The following is a 16,142-nucleotide window of genomic DNA, read 5'->3' as shown; positions in this document are numbered from 1 at the left end:
TTATACCCCGCCCATCTGGCGGGGTTTCCCCAGCCACTCTGGGTGGCTTACAGCACACACACACACATATATATAAAAATACAGGGTTCATCCACACTTCCGCATGTGCTGTGCCTAGAAAGCACAAGACCTGGAAGACCTGGCAGCTTGACCCACGCTTTCTAAGTATGGGTCCAAGGAGTTTCCCTGTTGCCCCGCTCCTTTCCAAGGAAAAACCCGCTCTCTAGTGACACATCAGAACAAATGGCAATCTGGGGAAAAACCCAGGTTCCTGCTAGCTCTGAATGAGCACTAAAGAATAGTTCTTTTCCGGGAGGATTTCTGGAATAGTAAGTCTACCCATCCTAATTACTTGAAACCAAAATGGGACAAGTTTGCACTGCAAGAGTGGGGCCTTAGCTCCATGGAAGAACATCTGCTTTGCACACAGATGTTTGGGTCCTTGGTTCGCTCCCTGACTTTGGAGAGGTCGGTTGTTTCTGTGACGTAAGAAACTTGCACACAATTCCTTTGATACAGAAGCCCCTCATGTTTTCAGAGTTTACAAATAGTAGCGGGTCTTTGACCTTATGATGCCTCCTATACTACAGTCCCTATCAAATGTAGAGGTCAAACCATGTTACCTGCACTGTACAGTGGTACCTCGGGTTACATACGCTTCAGGTAACAGACTCTGCTAACCCAGAAATAGTGCTTCAGGTTAAGAACTTTGCTTCAGGATGAGAGCAGAAATTGTGCTCCAGCGACGCGGCGGCAGCGGGAGGCCCCATTAGCTAAAGTGGTGCTTCAAGTTAAGAACAGTTTCAGGTTAAGAACGGACCTCCGGAATGAATTAAGTACTTAACCTGAGGTACCACTGTATAGGGAAGCTTTTAAATGTATGATGCTGTACAGTGTTTTTAATATTTTTCTGGGAGCTGCCCAGAGTGGCTGGGGCAACCCAGTCAAGATGGACGGTATACAAATAAAATTCTTCTTCTTATTAAAGTTCTTCGGGCAAGAAATAACTTGCGCCTCCCGTTCGCAAGAGTACAAAGCCACACGCAAGCGGTTTAAAAGGCTGCTCAGGATTTATTAGTTTCCATCAGACGAGTACAAAAACAAGAATGAAGTGTTAAACAAGGCTTCGTTGGGTGGGGAGGGAGGGGTTAGAAGACGTAGCTGCACCAAAAAAAGAAAAGAAAAAGAAAGTTGTAGAAAAGGATGGTACAGAAGATTTCTCTTTTTTTTTTTTCCTTTTTAGTTGCCGTTTCTTGCTTTTATAAAAACCTACGTCTAAGGAGTACTCGAAGCAGCCTGCCCTACTCTACGGGGAAGGGGAGTGGAAAATGGGCTCTGCCTCCTAGCGTTCAAGTCAGAAGCGTCTGGCCAGGGGGGAGCCAGCCTCCTCACGCGGTGGGACCCGCGTTCGGTTTGCTGGGCTCGCTGGCATGGCGCTTCCTCATCACGTCCTGAGCCAGGCCACATGTGATCATGCCGTTCGCCACCTGGAAAGTGCCTGAGCTGGAAGGTCAAAGGGGAGGGAGGGGAGAGAGAGATCGGAGGGTCAGAACGGCAGTATCGTCACTCGAGAATCACAGAACTGTAGAGTCGGAACCACGAGGATCATCTAGTCCAACCCCCTGCAATGCAGGAATCCTTGGCCCAACATGGGACTCGAACCCAGGACCCTTGAGATTAAGAGTCCCACTCTCTACCGATTAAGCAGTATGGTAGCCCACTTGCCCTGAAAGTGTACAGAGCAATCCTAAATGTGCTTACTCGGGAGCCCAAACCCACTTAATTTGAATTATATTTATCCAATATCTTCTCTCCCTCTCTCCAGAAATGTCTATGCTGGCCTGACCAGGGATAAACTCTCCCCACTAGCTACTGTGAGTTTAATGTGCAAAGAGTGCATGCCTTTTGTTATTGATTTATTGCTGTTACCATTTGCTTAATTTTAGTGTGCATTACACATTTTTGTTGTTGTTGTTGTTGTTGTTGTTGTACTCTGCTTGGGGATTCGTTTTTATAAGGCAAATAAATAAATAAATAAATAGGCTTGCACAGGGGACTAGAAACTTGCGCTGCATGCAATTCTTCCCTCTCGCCCAGCTATTTGGATGCAGAAAAGCAGGTGTGGATTAAATGAAGAGTTGAGATGGCCATCTCTCACGGGTGCTTTCGTTGAGGTTCCTGCATGGAAGGGGGTTGGACTAGATGACCCCTGAGGTCCCTGCCAACTCTGATTCTATAACGAGATACAAATCTTTCACATTGCACACACTCCACCCCTCCCCACATGCCAATGTTGGAAATATAATGCAATGCTTAAATATTTTCCAAAGTTAACCCAAACACTAATCTACCCATTTAGGAAGCATATAGGCAGGAAGAACAAGGATTGAGCTAGTTACAGAATCAGTGAAGAACAGCGGGGCAGAGAAAACATTAGCTTCCCAGATCTCCCATCCCAGTTGCACGTCTGTTTGCGATTTTCCAAGATCCCCACTTCAGATCCAAACACACACACACACACACACATGATATTCCATTTCCAATCTCGGCACAATTTCACTTACTTCTCTGGGGATTCCGACACAGTTGTCATGACTGGGTGGGTCGTCTTTCCAAAGAAGAAGCTGGCCCACCAGTGCCCAGGGTCAGACTTGGGGAGACCTATCAGAATGGACACAAGTGCCACAGTCAGAAAATGGGGACTCCTCTCTTCGATGTTCAGAAGCTCCAGCTGGTGGAGAATTTGGCAGACAGATTGCTCACCAAAACAAGACGGTTTGAACACATTTCATCAAGCCTGACTGCACTGGCTGCCAGTTAATTTCTGGGCCCAACTCAAGGTACTGGTTTTGACCAATAAGCCTTAAACAGCTCAGGACTGCAATACCTCAAGGACCGCCTCTCTCCATATGAACAAACCTGGACCTCGTAATCATCAGGCCCTTCTTTGTGTGCCTCCTCCGCAAGAGGTCCAGAGGGTGGCAACATGAGAACAGGGCCTTTTTAGTGGTGGCTCCATGTTTGTGGAACGCTCTCCCCGGGGAGGCTTGCCTGCTGCCTTTGTGACATATCTTTAGGTACCAGGCAAAAACCGTTTTCTCTTCAACCAGGCGTTTGGCATGGTGACCATTTAAATGTGTCTGTGGGAGGGAGGCTATTGGATTGTTTTATTATGTATCTTGTGTTTTCATTTTGTATTTTTATGTTGTGAACCACCCTGTAATCTTTGGATGAAAGGCAGCACACAAATTTAATAAAAGTTACAAAATAATATTTTATGGAAACACACACATATATTTTAATCAGGGTGTTGTAAAACAATATGCACATGACAAAATATAAAACCAGAAAAAAGCAATCGTTAAAAATTACCGGCTACTCAAAAGGTTTTAAATGGCAGCATTTGCCCATGGGAATGAAAAAGCAAAAGCAAGGATGCCTTATGAATCTCTACTAGAAGAGTGTTCTGCAGGAATGAGACCAGAGACACAAAATGGCTTGTAGTGGAAGATAGCTGAGCTTCAACTAACGGCCCTTCTCCGGATGATGTCAGAGACTGATCTGAGATACAAGAGCTCAGGCGGTCCTTAAGGTATCCTGGACCCAAGTTTCACAAGAGCCCTGAACTTACTGCAAGGATGGGGAAGCCATACCCTTCTTCAGATGTTGTTGAATTAAAACTTCCATCACCCCTGGCCACAGGCCTCCCACCAAGGGCAGACCTTGAAGATACGGTGCTCTGCGCAAGACCAAAATTTGCTGCCCTCTCCAGCCCTTCCGAAAGCTGGGAAGCAGGTATGAGGCTCTGTCAGGGTCCTAGAGCCCACCTTCGTCCTTCCCAAAGCCCAGCAAGAGCTTGCCCGCTTTAGGAAGGAGGGGCGAGGACTCTAGGACCTTGCCAGAACTTGCCACCCCCTTTCCCCAAAGCTGGGCAAGTGGTCCCTGGGCACCTGGTGGCACTGCCCTAAAACCACCCCTGCTCCCACACCTGTCAAGGTAAAGGGACCCCTGACCATTAGGTCCAGTCATGACCGACTCTGGGGTTGCGGTGCTCATCTCGCTTTACTGGCCAAGGGAGCCGGCGTACAGCTTCCGGGTCATGTGGCCAGCATGACTAAGCCGCTTCTGGCGAACCAGAGCAGCGCACGGAAACGCCGTTTACCTTCCCGCCAGAGCCGTACCTATTTATCTACTTGCACTTTGACGTGCTTTGGAACTGCTAGGTGGGCAGGAGCAGGGACCAAGCAATGGGAGCTCACCCCGTCGCAGGGATTCGAACCGCCTACCTTCTGATCAGCAAGTCCTAGGCTCTGTGGTTTAACCCATAGCGCCACCCACATCCCTGTACACCTGTCAAGAGCAGAGGCCAAAGAGCAAGGCATCGCGGTCCGAGCCAGTGCTCCAGAGAAACCCTAAAACGAGCCTGCAGGCAGCCCAGGGACCGTCTCCCACAAAGGCGACACCCTCAGAAGCAAAGATACTGACCTGGATGGTGAGGGATGACCTCCCCATACTCTGCACTTCCACAGGAGCTGTTGCTGGAAGTGGAACCCAGACGCCCTGCAAGACAAGACACGTTTTTGCCCCATTAGATCACCACGCACCACAGTTCCTGCTGCAGCCGGGAGGTGCGCAGGAATAATGCAAACCGCAGCAGAGCTCTCTCTACAGAAGAGGAAGAGTTTGGATTTTATATCCTGCTTTATCACTACCCGAAGGACTCTCAAAGCGGCTAACATTCTCCTTTCCCTTCCTCCTCCACAACAAACACTCTGTGAGGTGAGTGGGGCTGAGAGACCTCAGAGAAGTGTGACTAGCCCAAGGTCACCCAGCAGCTGCATGTGGAGGAGCGGGGAAGCGAACCCGGTTCACCAGATTATGAGCCCACCGCTCTTAACCACTACACCACACTGGCTCTCTTCCAGCCAGGGCTGGGCCGTATCTGGGTTTCAACATCGTGATATATCGCCAGCTAAACTTCATGACATACCAATGTATCACGAGGTCTGAAATGACGGAGCTACGTAGAAGCATCGTCTGGCTTCACGGCTTTTTCCACACTTCAATTTTTTGCATAGCACAGAGACACACAATTTGTGGTATGTCGCCAGGTCAGAAATTATGAAACGGGTATCACAATGTGGACTTCAAGTCCGTTTTTGGATGATATATCAATATATTGCCCAGTCCTCCTCCCAACCTGCATGGCGTGAACATCCATGTCAGAGCCGCTTCGTGAGGGTGCTGGGAATTGTAGTTCTGCGAGGGGTAAACGGCAGCTCCCAGGACTCTCTGAGAAGAGCTGTGAGCTTTTAATCTGCATTAAAAGTATGGTGTGGCTCCAACCCCAGTGCTGTGTTTCGTGGGAAGACCTTCTGAAACCAAGGAGGAGAGACCGGACACTACTTTTGTCTCTAGCAAGGACTTCCACTGGAAGCAATGGTCAAAGCAACGGGAAACTCTTTTTGGAGCGCTGCCTGCTGACAAACGGCAAATTTGCAGAGCGTTTGGCTTGCACAACCAAACAGCAGCTGCTCTCAAAACTCTTGCTGGCTAAAGAACTGCAGTTCTCAGAAGTGGTGCAGAGAGGGGACCTCACCTCTTCAAGGAGGCCATTTTCCCTTACTGGTTTCTCCTGCAGCACCAGCCCTGCTACACTTTTAGATGAGCACACTGGGCTCGGAGCCCAGAAAGAGAGAAAGAATGACATTCAGCCTCCCGTCCAACAAACTTGGGCTTTGTTTAGCTGCAGTACCATTGGAGCTGACCTTTTATGGGGGCTCGGCTCCAATGCAATGCCTTTTTCCTCTGCACTAACATTTAGTAAGGTTCCCTTGAAGGGAATAAAACATTGGGGAAATTGAGAAGCGGCCCCCGCGAGCTCAAGGCCCTGGGCGAGGCGGGTGCTGAGCAGCGTAATTCAAGACACCCAGAGAGGTTTGGAGAAGGAGGCAAGCAGATGTCTTCTTCTCCCTTCATTTATTCCAGTGAGGGGCAAACTTGGCCCTCCAGCTGTTTGGGGACTACAACTCCCATCATCCCTAGCTAACAGGACCAGTGGTCAGGGATGATGGGAGTTGTAGTCCCAAAACAGCTGGAGGGCCAAGTTTGGCCATCGCTGATTTGTTCCCTGCTCCAGACTCACTCCGGTGCAAGCCAAAGGAACGCCTGCCCACTTCCACAAGCTATCTGTGCACGATTGTGGTGAATGCGAGGAAAGTATTTTCTAGCCAGCCGCAATCCATTTCTGGGTGCTGGGGGGCTTTTTAGAAACAGCCAGGATGCCCTCAGCAATGTGGTCTTGCAATAAAATAGCCCACCAACAGGGGTCTTTTATTTTTTATTATTATTATTATTATTATTATTATTATTATTATTATTATTATTATTCTAACATGATAAAAAGGTCCTTTACATGAACCAATGGTGATTTACTGTTATCATTACAGTGGTACCTCGGGTTAAGAACTTAATTTGTTCTGGAGATCCGTTCTTAACCTGAAACTGTTCTTAACCTGAGGTACTACTTTAGCTAATGGGGCCTTGCACCACCGCCAGACGATTTCTGTTCTCATCCTGAAGGAAAGTTCTTAACGTGAGGTACTATTTCTGGGTTAGCGGAGTCTGTAACCTGAAGCGTCTGTAACCTGAGGTACCACTGTAGTGTTATTTGTGCATATTATTTCCCCCTCTTTTTATTCATCTTTAATTTTACTTCATTCCCCACCTTTATTATTATTATTAATTATTATTATTATCATCATCAATTACATTTATATATCACCTTGCTCATCTAAGGAGCTCAAGGTGGCTGGCGTACATATTTCTCCCCCTCCCCATCTCATCCTCACAACGACCCTACGAGGTAGGTTAAGCTAAGCAGCAGTGACTAGTCCAACGTCTGCCTGGAGCTTCATGGCCGAGTGGGGATTCGAACTCTGGTCTCCCCGGTCATAGTCCAACACCCTAACCATTACAGCATGGGTAGGCAAACTTAGGCCCGCGGGCCGGATCCGGCCCAATTGCCTTCTAAATCCGGCCCACGGACGGTCCGGGAATCAGCGTGTTTTTTACATGAGTAGAATGTGCCCTTTTATTGAAAATGCATCTCTGGGTTATTAGTGGGGCACAGGAATTTGTTAATATTTTTTCCCCTTCAAAATATAGTTCAGCCCCCCACAAGGTCAGAGCGACAGTGGACCGGCCCCCTGCTGGAAAAGATTGCTGGCCCCCGCATTAGAGTACTCCAGCTGCTTTGGGACTACAATTCCAATCATCCCTGACCACTGGGTCCTGCTAGCTAGGGATGATGGGAGTTGTAGTAAAAAAAAAAAACAGCTGGAGACTCAAGTCTGGGAAACGCTGATCTAGACCTACAGCACTGACTCTTACGAGGCATGAAGCGCAAGTCTTTCCCAGCCCCACAACCAAAGGTCCTGGAGACACCAAGGGCTCACTCTGGACCTTTCTCCGCGCAACTCGCACCCCTTCCCCGTTCTTACTTCGGTAGTAGTCGTGGGTTGCCACAAGGGAGCCGCTTGACGGGATTGCTGCCATGTTTCTTTGTCTTCGTTCTTGTGCAAGTTGTAAACCCTGGGAGACAAAACAAGAGTAGCTGTAATAAAGAGAGACTGTAACCTGGTGCAGAAAGACGAACACAGGGAGGAGAAAGGCTATGGTGCATCTGCAGCAGCACAACCGGACGCCTTCCTCTGCCCCAGCTGCAACAAAACCTGTCTCTCCCCTATCAGTCTCTACAGCCACAGCAGGCGTTGAAACCATCCAACAGCTTGAGCTCACCCCCAAAGGCGCACTCCTCCGTTGCTTCCCGAGACAGAGAGATACCAACCTGGTGCCCTCTGCATTTTGGAGGTTACAATTCCCCTCAATCCCAGGCCAGGCCACTTTAAAGGGCAAGATTCACTCCCATGCTTTTCAAAAGGCATCAGTGGCTATAGGTAAAAGCGGGTGGCGCTGTGGGTTAAACCACAGAGCCTAGGACTTGCCGATGAGAAGGTCGGCAGTTCGAATCCCCGCGACGGGGTGAGCTCCCGTTGTTCAGTCCCAGCTCCTGCCAACCCAGCAGTTCGAAAGCACGTCAAAGTGCAAGTAGATAAATAGGTACCGCTCCAGCAGGAAGGTAAACGGCGTTTCCGTGCGCTGCTCTGGTTCGCCAGAAGCGGCTTAGTCATGCTGGCCACATGACACCTTAACCCTTTACCCGAAAGGGACCCCTGACCATTAGGTCCAGTCGTGACCGACTCTGGGGTTGCAGCGCTCATCTCGCTTTATTGGCCGAGGGAGCCGGCATAAAGCTTCCGGGTCATGTGGCCAGCATGACTAAGCCACTTCTGGAGAACCAGAGCAGAGCACGGAAACGCCGTTTACCTTACCACCAGAGTAGTACCTATTTATCTACTTGCACTTTGATGTGCTTTCGAACTGCTAGGTGGGCAGGAGCTGGGACCGAGCAACGGGAGCTCACCCCGTCGCGGGGATTCGAACCGCCAACCTTCTGATCAGCAAGTCCTAGGCTCTGTGGTTTAACCCACAGCACCACCCACCATGCAAAGACCACCTGTGTGAGCTCTCCTCAAGATGCAAGAAGCTGTCTGTCCAAACCATGTGAGCCAGGTGGGGACCAAGAACCTGTGGTCCTCTGTTTGCAGCTAGACTACAACTCCCATCATCCCTGACCACGCATGCTCTAGTTATCTTTTGCTTGGACTACTGCAATGCGCTCTATGTGGAGCTACCTTTGAAGGTGATCCGGAAACTACAACTAATCCAGAATGCGGCAGCTAGACTGGTGACTGGGGGCGGCCATCGAGACCACATAACACTGGTTCTGAGAGATCTGCATTGGATCCCAGTACGTTTCCGAGCCCAATTCAAAGTGTTGGTGCTGACCTTTAAAGCCCTAAACGGCCTCAGTCCTGTATACCTGAAGGAGCGTCTCCACCCCCATCGTTCAGCCCGGACACAGAGATCCAGCACCCAGGGCCTTCTGGCAGTTCCCTCATTGCGAGAAGTGAGGTTACAGGGAACCAGGCAGAGGGCCTTCTTGGTAGTGGCACCCGCCCTGTAGAGCACCCTCCCTTCAGATGTGAAGGAAATAAGCAGCTATCCTATCTTTAAAAGACATCTGAAGGCAGCCCTGTTCAGGGAAGTTTTTAATATTTAATGCTGTATTGTTTTTAATTCTTGATTGGGAGCCGCCCAGAGTGGCTGGGGAAACTCAGCCAGATAGGCGGGGTATAAATAATAAATTATCATTATTATTATTCAGGCTGCTCAGTGAGTGATCTGATCTGTTTGCCCACCAGGTTTGCAGGGCATGGGGTAAACCGGGTCTGTACTGGTCTCTAGTGCATGAGAAGGGTCCCTGCCTCTAGTTCTGCGTGGCATGGTTTTCTCGAAGCTGGTTTGTTACACAAGAACCTCTTTGAGCAGCCTTTTCAGGAGCGCTCGCCAGAGGTTGCATGCTGCGGCAGCACATTCCACAACAAAACTGCAAGCGTTGTTGGAGATGGCACGTGGGCAGAGACCGAAGCGAAACTCCAGAACGCTTGGCACAGCCAAGCCTCCCAGAGCAGACAGGCTCACAATGGCCAACTGCTGGGGGAAGAAGTAAGCTGCCTGTAATCCACCTTCCGTGGGGGAAGAAACAGTTGTCAGTTTGGCTTGGTTGTGCATCTGTACCTTTTACCAAACTCTTCTCTATTTCTGCTGTTTTATTGTTATTAGGTATCTTGTGGTTTTCTATCTTGATTTTATTCTGTGAACCACCCTGAGACCCCCCGGGTACAGGGCAGTATATAAATTCAAAAAATAATAATTTATCCACGTTTCCTGCCTGCGCCCAGATCCAAGCAGAAGGAAAGATCAGCCGCAAAGTGCAAATAACATGGAGGAAGAGGGAACAAGACCAAGAAGCAGCAGGGATGAATTTTACATGACAATTTGAATTTGCCAACCAATATTTTGGGTTTAGAATTAAACGTGACACTTTTGTCTGTATTTAGTATTTGGCCAACTTTTTTCCCCCAAAAGGCAGGAGCTACCAGTTCCTAGCAACCTTTTCATCAGGTCTGGAATATCTAACAGGAACGGTCAAAACACATTGGGCTACTCAGAGAAGAAAAATTAGCCTGCTGTGAACAAGAGAAAACAGCACTCCGTTTGGTAATCTTGGCTGGCTTGCATCATATAAAAAACATTTCAAGCTTGGATTCAAGCTCAGGCCCTGAACCTAACTCAAAGATGTGGTGATGGTAGGATTTTTGTAGTAATACCCCATGCTGCCTCAATTTACCAGTTTGCATTTAGTGAAGAAAGTGGGGGCGAACTACAGTTCCCAACAATCTCTGGGGAGAAGCCATGTGCTTTATGGTGTTGATGGGATGTTAAGCCTATCATGTAAATATGACCAAAGAAAATGTGCTAGAGCTAGAATGTAATATTTCCATACAATTTCACTCATTAGAACCCCTTTCCCAACCTTGGACTACAACAGGCATAGGCAAACTCGGCCCTCTAGATGTTTGGGGACTACAACTCCCATCATCCCTGACCACTGGTCCTGTTAGCTAGGGATGATGGGAGTTGTAGTCCCAAAACATCTGGAGGGTTGAGTTTGCCTATGCCTGGACTACAACTCCCCACAGACCCAGCCAAAGTTTTTTCTACATGAAGGGCTCACACAAATCAGACTAAGTTGTTCCCTGTGGACAGATAAGACGTTGAAAAACTTTATTTTGGGTTGTTTTGGCACCTCCTTAGCCCCCCTCCCCCAAATGCAGGGCGTTACTTTTTCCATAGGATTAAAACAGCATTATTCCTTCACTTGTAGAGAACAATGTTTTGTTGCGTTGCGGATTTTATTAATTATATAGATATAAGGTTTCTATTGTTTTACATTTTTGTAAACAATCAACTTGAAAGCAGAGTAGAACACACAAACAAACCAAAAAAGTTAAAAAGGGGGTGCACTGTTTGGGCAAGGGGTCAAGTCTGTCCCTGTGACCTTGGCCATTAAGAAGCCTGGTAGACATTTATATGAGAATACCAGAAACATCATTGATATCTTGGAACTTTTACAAACCAACATGAACACAAGGGCGGTGTTAATTTTTATTGATGCGGAGAAAGCATTTGACAACATATCTTGGAGGTTCATGAAGAAAAACTTGGAAGGGATGGGAGTGGGGCGGGGGTTTGAAAATGGGTTACGAGCAATTTATTCAGAGCAAAAGGCTAAATTAATAGTGAACAATGTGGTGACGGAGGAGTTTAAAATTGAAAAAGGGACACGACAAGGGTGCCCTCTATCCCCTCTTTTATTCATTTCAGTCCTGGAGGTGCTATTGAATATGATAAGGAAGGACCGGTTGGTACAAGGGATAGAGGTCGGAGTGAAACAATACAAATTGAAAGCCTTTGCAGATGATCTAGTTTTGACACTGCAGGAGCCAGAATCCAGTACAAAAAGAGCTCTTGAACTTATATCTGAGTTTGGTCGGGTGGCGGGATTTAAGTTGAACAAGCAAAAAACCAAGGTTTTGACCAAGAATTTGACACTTACAGAAACAGAGGGGTTTCAGAGAGAAACAGAACTGAATGTGGTAAAAAAAGTGAAATACCTAGGGATCTATTTGTCTTCCAAAAATTTGAATTTATTTAAGGACAACTATGAAAAATGTTGGTCGGAAGTTAAAAAGGATTTAGAAATTTGGTCAAGATTGAAACTTTCCTTGTTGGGAAGGATTGCAGCAATAAAAATGAATGTGTTGCCGAAAATGTTATTTTTGTTTCAAACCCTACAGATCGTGGACAGAGTGGAATGTTTTGGAAAATGGCAGAAGGATATATCTAGGTTTGTCTGGCAGGGCAAAAAGCCCCGAATAAAGTATAAAATATTAACAGATTCAAAAGAAAGAGGGGGGTTTGCCCTGCCGGACATGAGATTGTATTATGAAGCTGCAGCCTTCTGCTGGCTGAAAGATTGGTTTTTGCTAGAAAACACTGATGTCCTAGATCTGGAAGGTTTTGATAATGCTTTTGGTTGGCACGCATACCTATGGTATGACAAGGTTAAAGTTCACAAATTGTTTAAAAGCCATATTGTCAGAAAAGCAATTTTTGCAGTCTGGACGAAATACAAAGACTTATTAGAGAGTAAAACACCGAGGTGGGTGTCACCGGTGGAGGCCAAGGCTGGAAAAAGACCCAATATGGAGGCTTATTGGCCGAAATATTGGGAATTAATTGAAAAAATTGGAGACAGTTGGAAGTTGCAGAGCCAGGATAAACTAAAAAACAAGGTGCGAGATTGGTTACATTATGCTCAAATGCAAGAGGTTTTTAAAATGGATAAAAAAGTTGGTTTCCAGGAGGAGAAATCGAAACTAGAGACAGAATTGCTAGAACCAAAGACCAAGATTTTGTCTAGAATGTATAACTTGCTGCTTATGTGGAACACACAGGACGAGTTGGTTAAATCTGCTATGATAAAATGGGCACAGGATGTTGGACATAATATTATGTTTGAAGACTGGGAGAGGTTATGGAACACCGGAATGAAATTCACGGCATGCAGTGCCTTGAAGGAAAACATTATGAAAATGATATACCGGTGGTACATGACCCCAGTCAAGTTAGCTAAGATACATCACCTGTCTGACAATAAATGTTGGAAATGTAAGGAGGCAGAAGGTACATTTTATCATCTCTGGTGGACCTGCCCAAAAGTGAAGGCTTTCTGGGAAATGATTTATAATGAATTGAAAAAGGTATTTAGGTATACCTTCCCTAAGAAACCAGAGGCCTTCCTGCTGGGCATGGTGGACCAGAAAGTGCTAAAGAAAGACAGAACGTTGTTTATGTATGCTACTACAGCAGCAAGAATTCTCATTGCAAAGAACTGGAAGACACAAGATTTACCCACGCTGGAAGAATGGCAGACGCAGTTGATGGACTACATGGAATTAGCTGAACTGACCGGCAGAATCCGAGATTTGGATAAAGAAACAATTGAGGAGGACTGGAAAAAATTTAAAGACTATTTGCAAAAATACTACAAGCTGTATGAATCTTAAGATAGTGCATGATTAGGAAAAGTTATGCTTCTGCAATTATGATTAAGTAAATTGTAAAATAAGTGATAAAAGAGAAAAGGAGACAATTTGAATCGAACATGTTATGTTTATTTTAAAGGCATCGAATATGAGATACAATATATCGAATTTGGGTACATAACATTGGAAAGTTACAATAAGGCATGAAATAAGGTAACAAAATGCTGACATTGTTAATGTAAATAACGCAGAATCGGAAGGGGTGGGGAAGTCCAAGTTGTTTTTGTTTGTTTTTGTTGTTAAAAAAAGGGAAAATTTGTTTCTTGCAATTATGTTATTTGTTTGTAACCTATAAAATTATGGAAAGAAACGCAATAAAAAATTTATAAAAAAAAAAAAAGAAGCCCCACTGAGTTCCCCTAGATGTGGTCCCAGACGTTGATTTGAATAAGCAAAACTTCTCTTAAGCCCTTACATGCACCAACAAAAGCCATTCTCTGCAAGAGTAGAAATCTCCTTTACTTTGAACCCCCCCCCCTTTTAAACTTTAGGGTTTTTTTGCATGTCAGCACACTGTAAACTATCAACCAGCCAAGAGACTAACATGGAACATTATTTGTCTATTGTTTTGGTAAAAAGCAGAGGACACATGGCATTAAACGAGTCAAAACCACCAACAGGAAATCAGAGATCTGGTTTATACCAGTTTACACACACACACACACACACACACACACACACACACACACTCCTCTTCTTTCTTTTGTCGGAACAGACTCGCGCATTCCCAGTTCCTTTCAAGTAGAAAGAGATTCTGGGCTACAAAAATGCACTCCGAGCCAGAAGCACACGCTAAACTCTTCCCTCTACCTCAAGTAAAATAATTGAGATTTTTGCGGGGTAAGGGGACCTCCAACACCACGTTCAATTGACTCAGGAGTGTGGGTGGACAGATCCCCCGTTCCTTTGTGCCTTTCTACAGAATGTTCTCATATCTCTTGTGTGTGTGCGTGTGCGCGCATTTAGCGGGTGGGGGGAGTCTTCCACAGCAAAGCAGCCAAAATCCGGACTGAACTGGCTTGCTGCAACCTACACATATAGAAACCTCCTTCCTCAACCCCCAGCCTCTGCAGTCGAAAGACACAAGCAGGGCGCGTGTCGCTTTTGCGTGCCGAAACAGCATTTCGGGGGACGGAGGAGGAAGCGAGGGTGGGGGAAAAAAAACAGATGTAGAAAAAATTACGCAAAAGCTCGTACAACGAGCGGAATTTTGGCGTGGGTGCCCCGAGCGTTTGCTCTCAGCCAATATGGCCACAAAGCCACCACATACAGGGGCAGGACTGCTGCACAGCTGTCAGCCAGCGAAAGGCGGCGGATTGGAAAGGAGCGGACGGATAAATATTTAAGTCCCACCAGCGGGAGAGAAAACGCAAAGAAAACTACCGCCCGAGTGGTGGCAACTGGGTTACAGGTAATAAAATTAAAAGGTTTCCAATCGACGCTGCCCCCCCACCCTCCCCTCTGGATAAGGGGGTGGTCTGCAAGCCGCGAGAAAGGGCGGAGACCCGAATGGAACGTTGAGACCCGGGGATGGAACGTTGAGACCCGGGGATGGAACGTTGAGACCCGGGGATGGAACGTTGAAACCCGGGAATGGAACGTTGAGACCCGGGAATGGAACGTTGAGACCCGGGAATGGAACGTTCATCAAGCGAGTAGAACGTTCACTCTTTGTTCGCGGCGGATGCACCGCCAGGAACTACGGTAAAAACAATCACGCCCTTACGGTTTACCAAAACAAATCTCCCCCTTCTCGAAGCGATTCCCTTAACTGCTTGAACGATCGAAACCCGCACATTCCTCCCACTTTTCAGCACATCAACACATTTTAAAAGTTGGCAGGGGCTATAGAGCAAAGGTCGCTCCCCCCACCCCACCCTGCGCGCCCCCCCCCCCTCGCAGCAGTCGAGCAAGCCGCCATAACCCGAGGCGCTGGCTTTAGCCAACACAGATCGGCGTTTTCGAATTTCACAACTTCTCCAGCACTTTTAACAGCCGGGTCTTGCTCGGAACTACGTCTCGCCGCCGGCCTCCAATAAGGGCTTCTTCTGTTGCAAACCTAATTAAGCGCCGCTTGCATGCGAGCAAGTCGCATTGGCCTCAGTGCGGTTTTCTGAGTCGCTGTGTACTTCGAGCCGAGCCTCTCCAGCAAAGTGTGCTTGGCGAAATTACAAACCTAAGATCCCCGCCAGCCCACCTTTCACTTTTCAGAGGTTTAAAAATCAGACGGCCCTTAAGCAGGCGTGTTACTACCTTTCAAATAAAAATAAATTACAAAAAACCCAAAGGTAAGCCAGCGAAGCTTTCCTCTGTAGTGTTTCCCCCCCAGGATTCAGCAGACTGAATTTTTTTTTTTTTTGGGGGGGGGAATAAATAAATAAATAATAACAGCATGCAAGCGATTTAAATCCACGCAATTACGCGCAACGTTTATGCCCCAAGATGAATATGCTTTTATAAAAAAATTTAACGGCGGAAGCTTACAGATCTTTGAGCGAGAAGAGCCTTGATACATGGCGGCCCGAAAAAGAAAAGGAAGAGAGAGGGGAAAGGGTTTTTTTTTACCTTTAAGACTTGACGCTTCGCTCAGCAAAATCCCAGCGGCTTCAGACCACAGGTGACCTGGCTCAGGGGAGTAAACGCTAGGCGACGGAGCCCATTTGCAAAGGAGATTTTGGGAGTACACTCCACGTCCACAAAAAAACACACGAGGCGTATATGGATTTAAAGGCTGGGACTGCCGCTGCGGCGCTTTATATAGGGTCAGCCAGCCTGGCTACGTCAGCTCAGGTGACGCCTCCATCCCCAAAACGGGGCGGAGAGGAGGGTCGGGTGAGCTAATCGGGGTGAAACACAACGGGCTGGGCTGCGGCGTCTGCCCTCCTCGCCTTTTCCAAGCGAACAATAGGAGAAGCGCCGTTTACGCGCAACGTTACTTGCGAAATTGGGAAGGAAACCACGACTGCAGCTTCTGTTAATAAGGACAAATGAAAAGAACTAGGCTTT

General features: G+C 47.1%; 1 protein-coding gene across 1 annotated transcript; it reads right to left on the bottom strand.

Annotated features, from left to right (window-relative positions):
- Positions 1-1,051: 1,051 nt before the first annotated feature.
- On the bottom strand, positions 1,052-15,870 carry PPDPF (pancreatic progenitor cell differentiation and proliferation factor). Its single transcript, XM_028735447.2, has 5 exons — positions 15,702-15,870; positions 7,503-7,593; positions 4,486-4,560; positions 2,565-2,661; positions 1,052-1,503 (listed from the first exon to the last, which is right to left on the bottom strand). Exons 2-5 carry the CDS (start codon positions 7,555-7,557, stop codon positions 1,389-1,391), a joined length of 342 nt encoding a protein of 113 aa, XP_028591280.1. The 5' UTR covers positions 7,558-7,593; positions 15,702-15,870; the 3' UTR covers positions 1,052-1,388.
- Between the last annotated feature and the right edge of the window lie 272 nt (positions 15,871-16,142).

The sequence above is a fragment of the Podarcis muralis genome, chromosome 5 (genome assembly GCF_964188315.1).
Source record: "Podarcis muralis chromosome 5, rPodMur119.hap1.1, whole genome shotgun sequence".
Classification (NCBI taxonomy): domain Eukaryota; kingdom Metazoa; phylum Chordata; class Lepidosauria; order Squamata; family Lacertidae; genus Podarcis; species Podarcis muralis.
This window is presented reverse-complemented; position numbering and strand designations above follow the sequence as displayed.

Excerpts from the sequence above, each read along its gene's own strand:
- PPDPF (XM_028735447.2), bottom strand. The coding sequence starts at position 7,557 with ATGGCAGCAATCCCGTCAAGCGGCTCCCTTGTGGCAACCCACGACTAC. Across the intron at positions 4,561-7,502 it reads AACCCACGACTACTACCGAA|GGCGTCTGGGTTCCACTTCC; the intron begins GTAAGAACGGGG and ends CTTGTCTTGCAG. Across the intron at positions 1,504-2,564 it reads GTGTCGGAATCCCCAGAGAA|CTCAGGCACTTTCCAGGTGG; the intron begins GTAAGTGAAATT and ends TTGACCTTCCAG.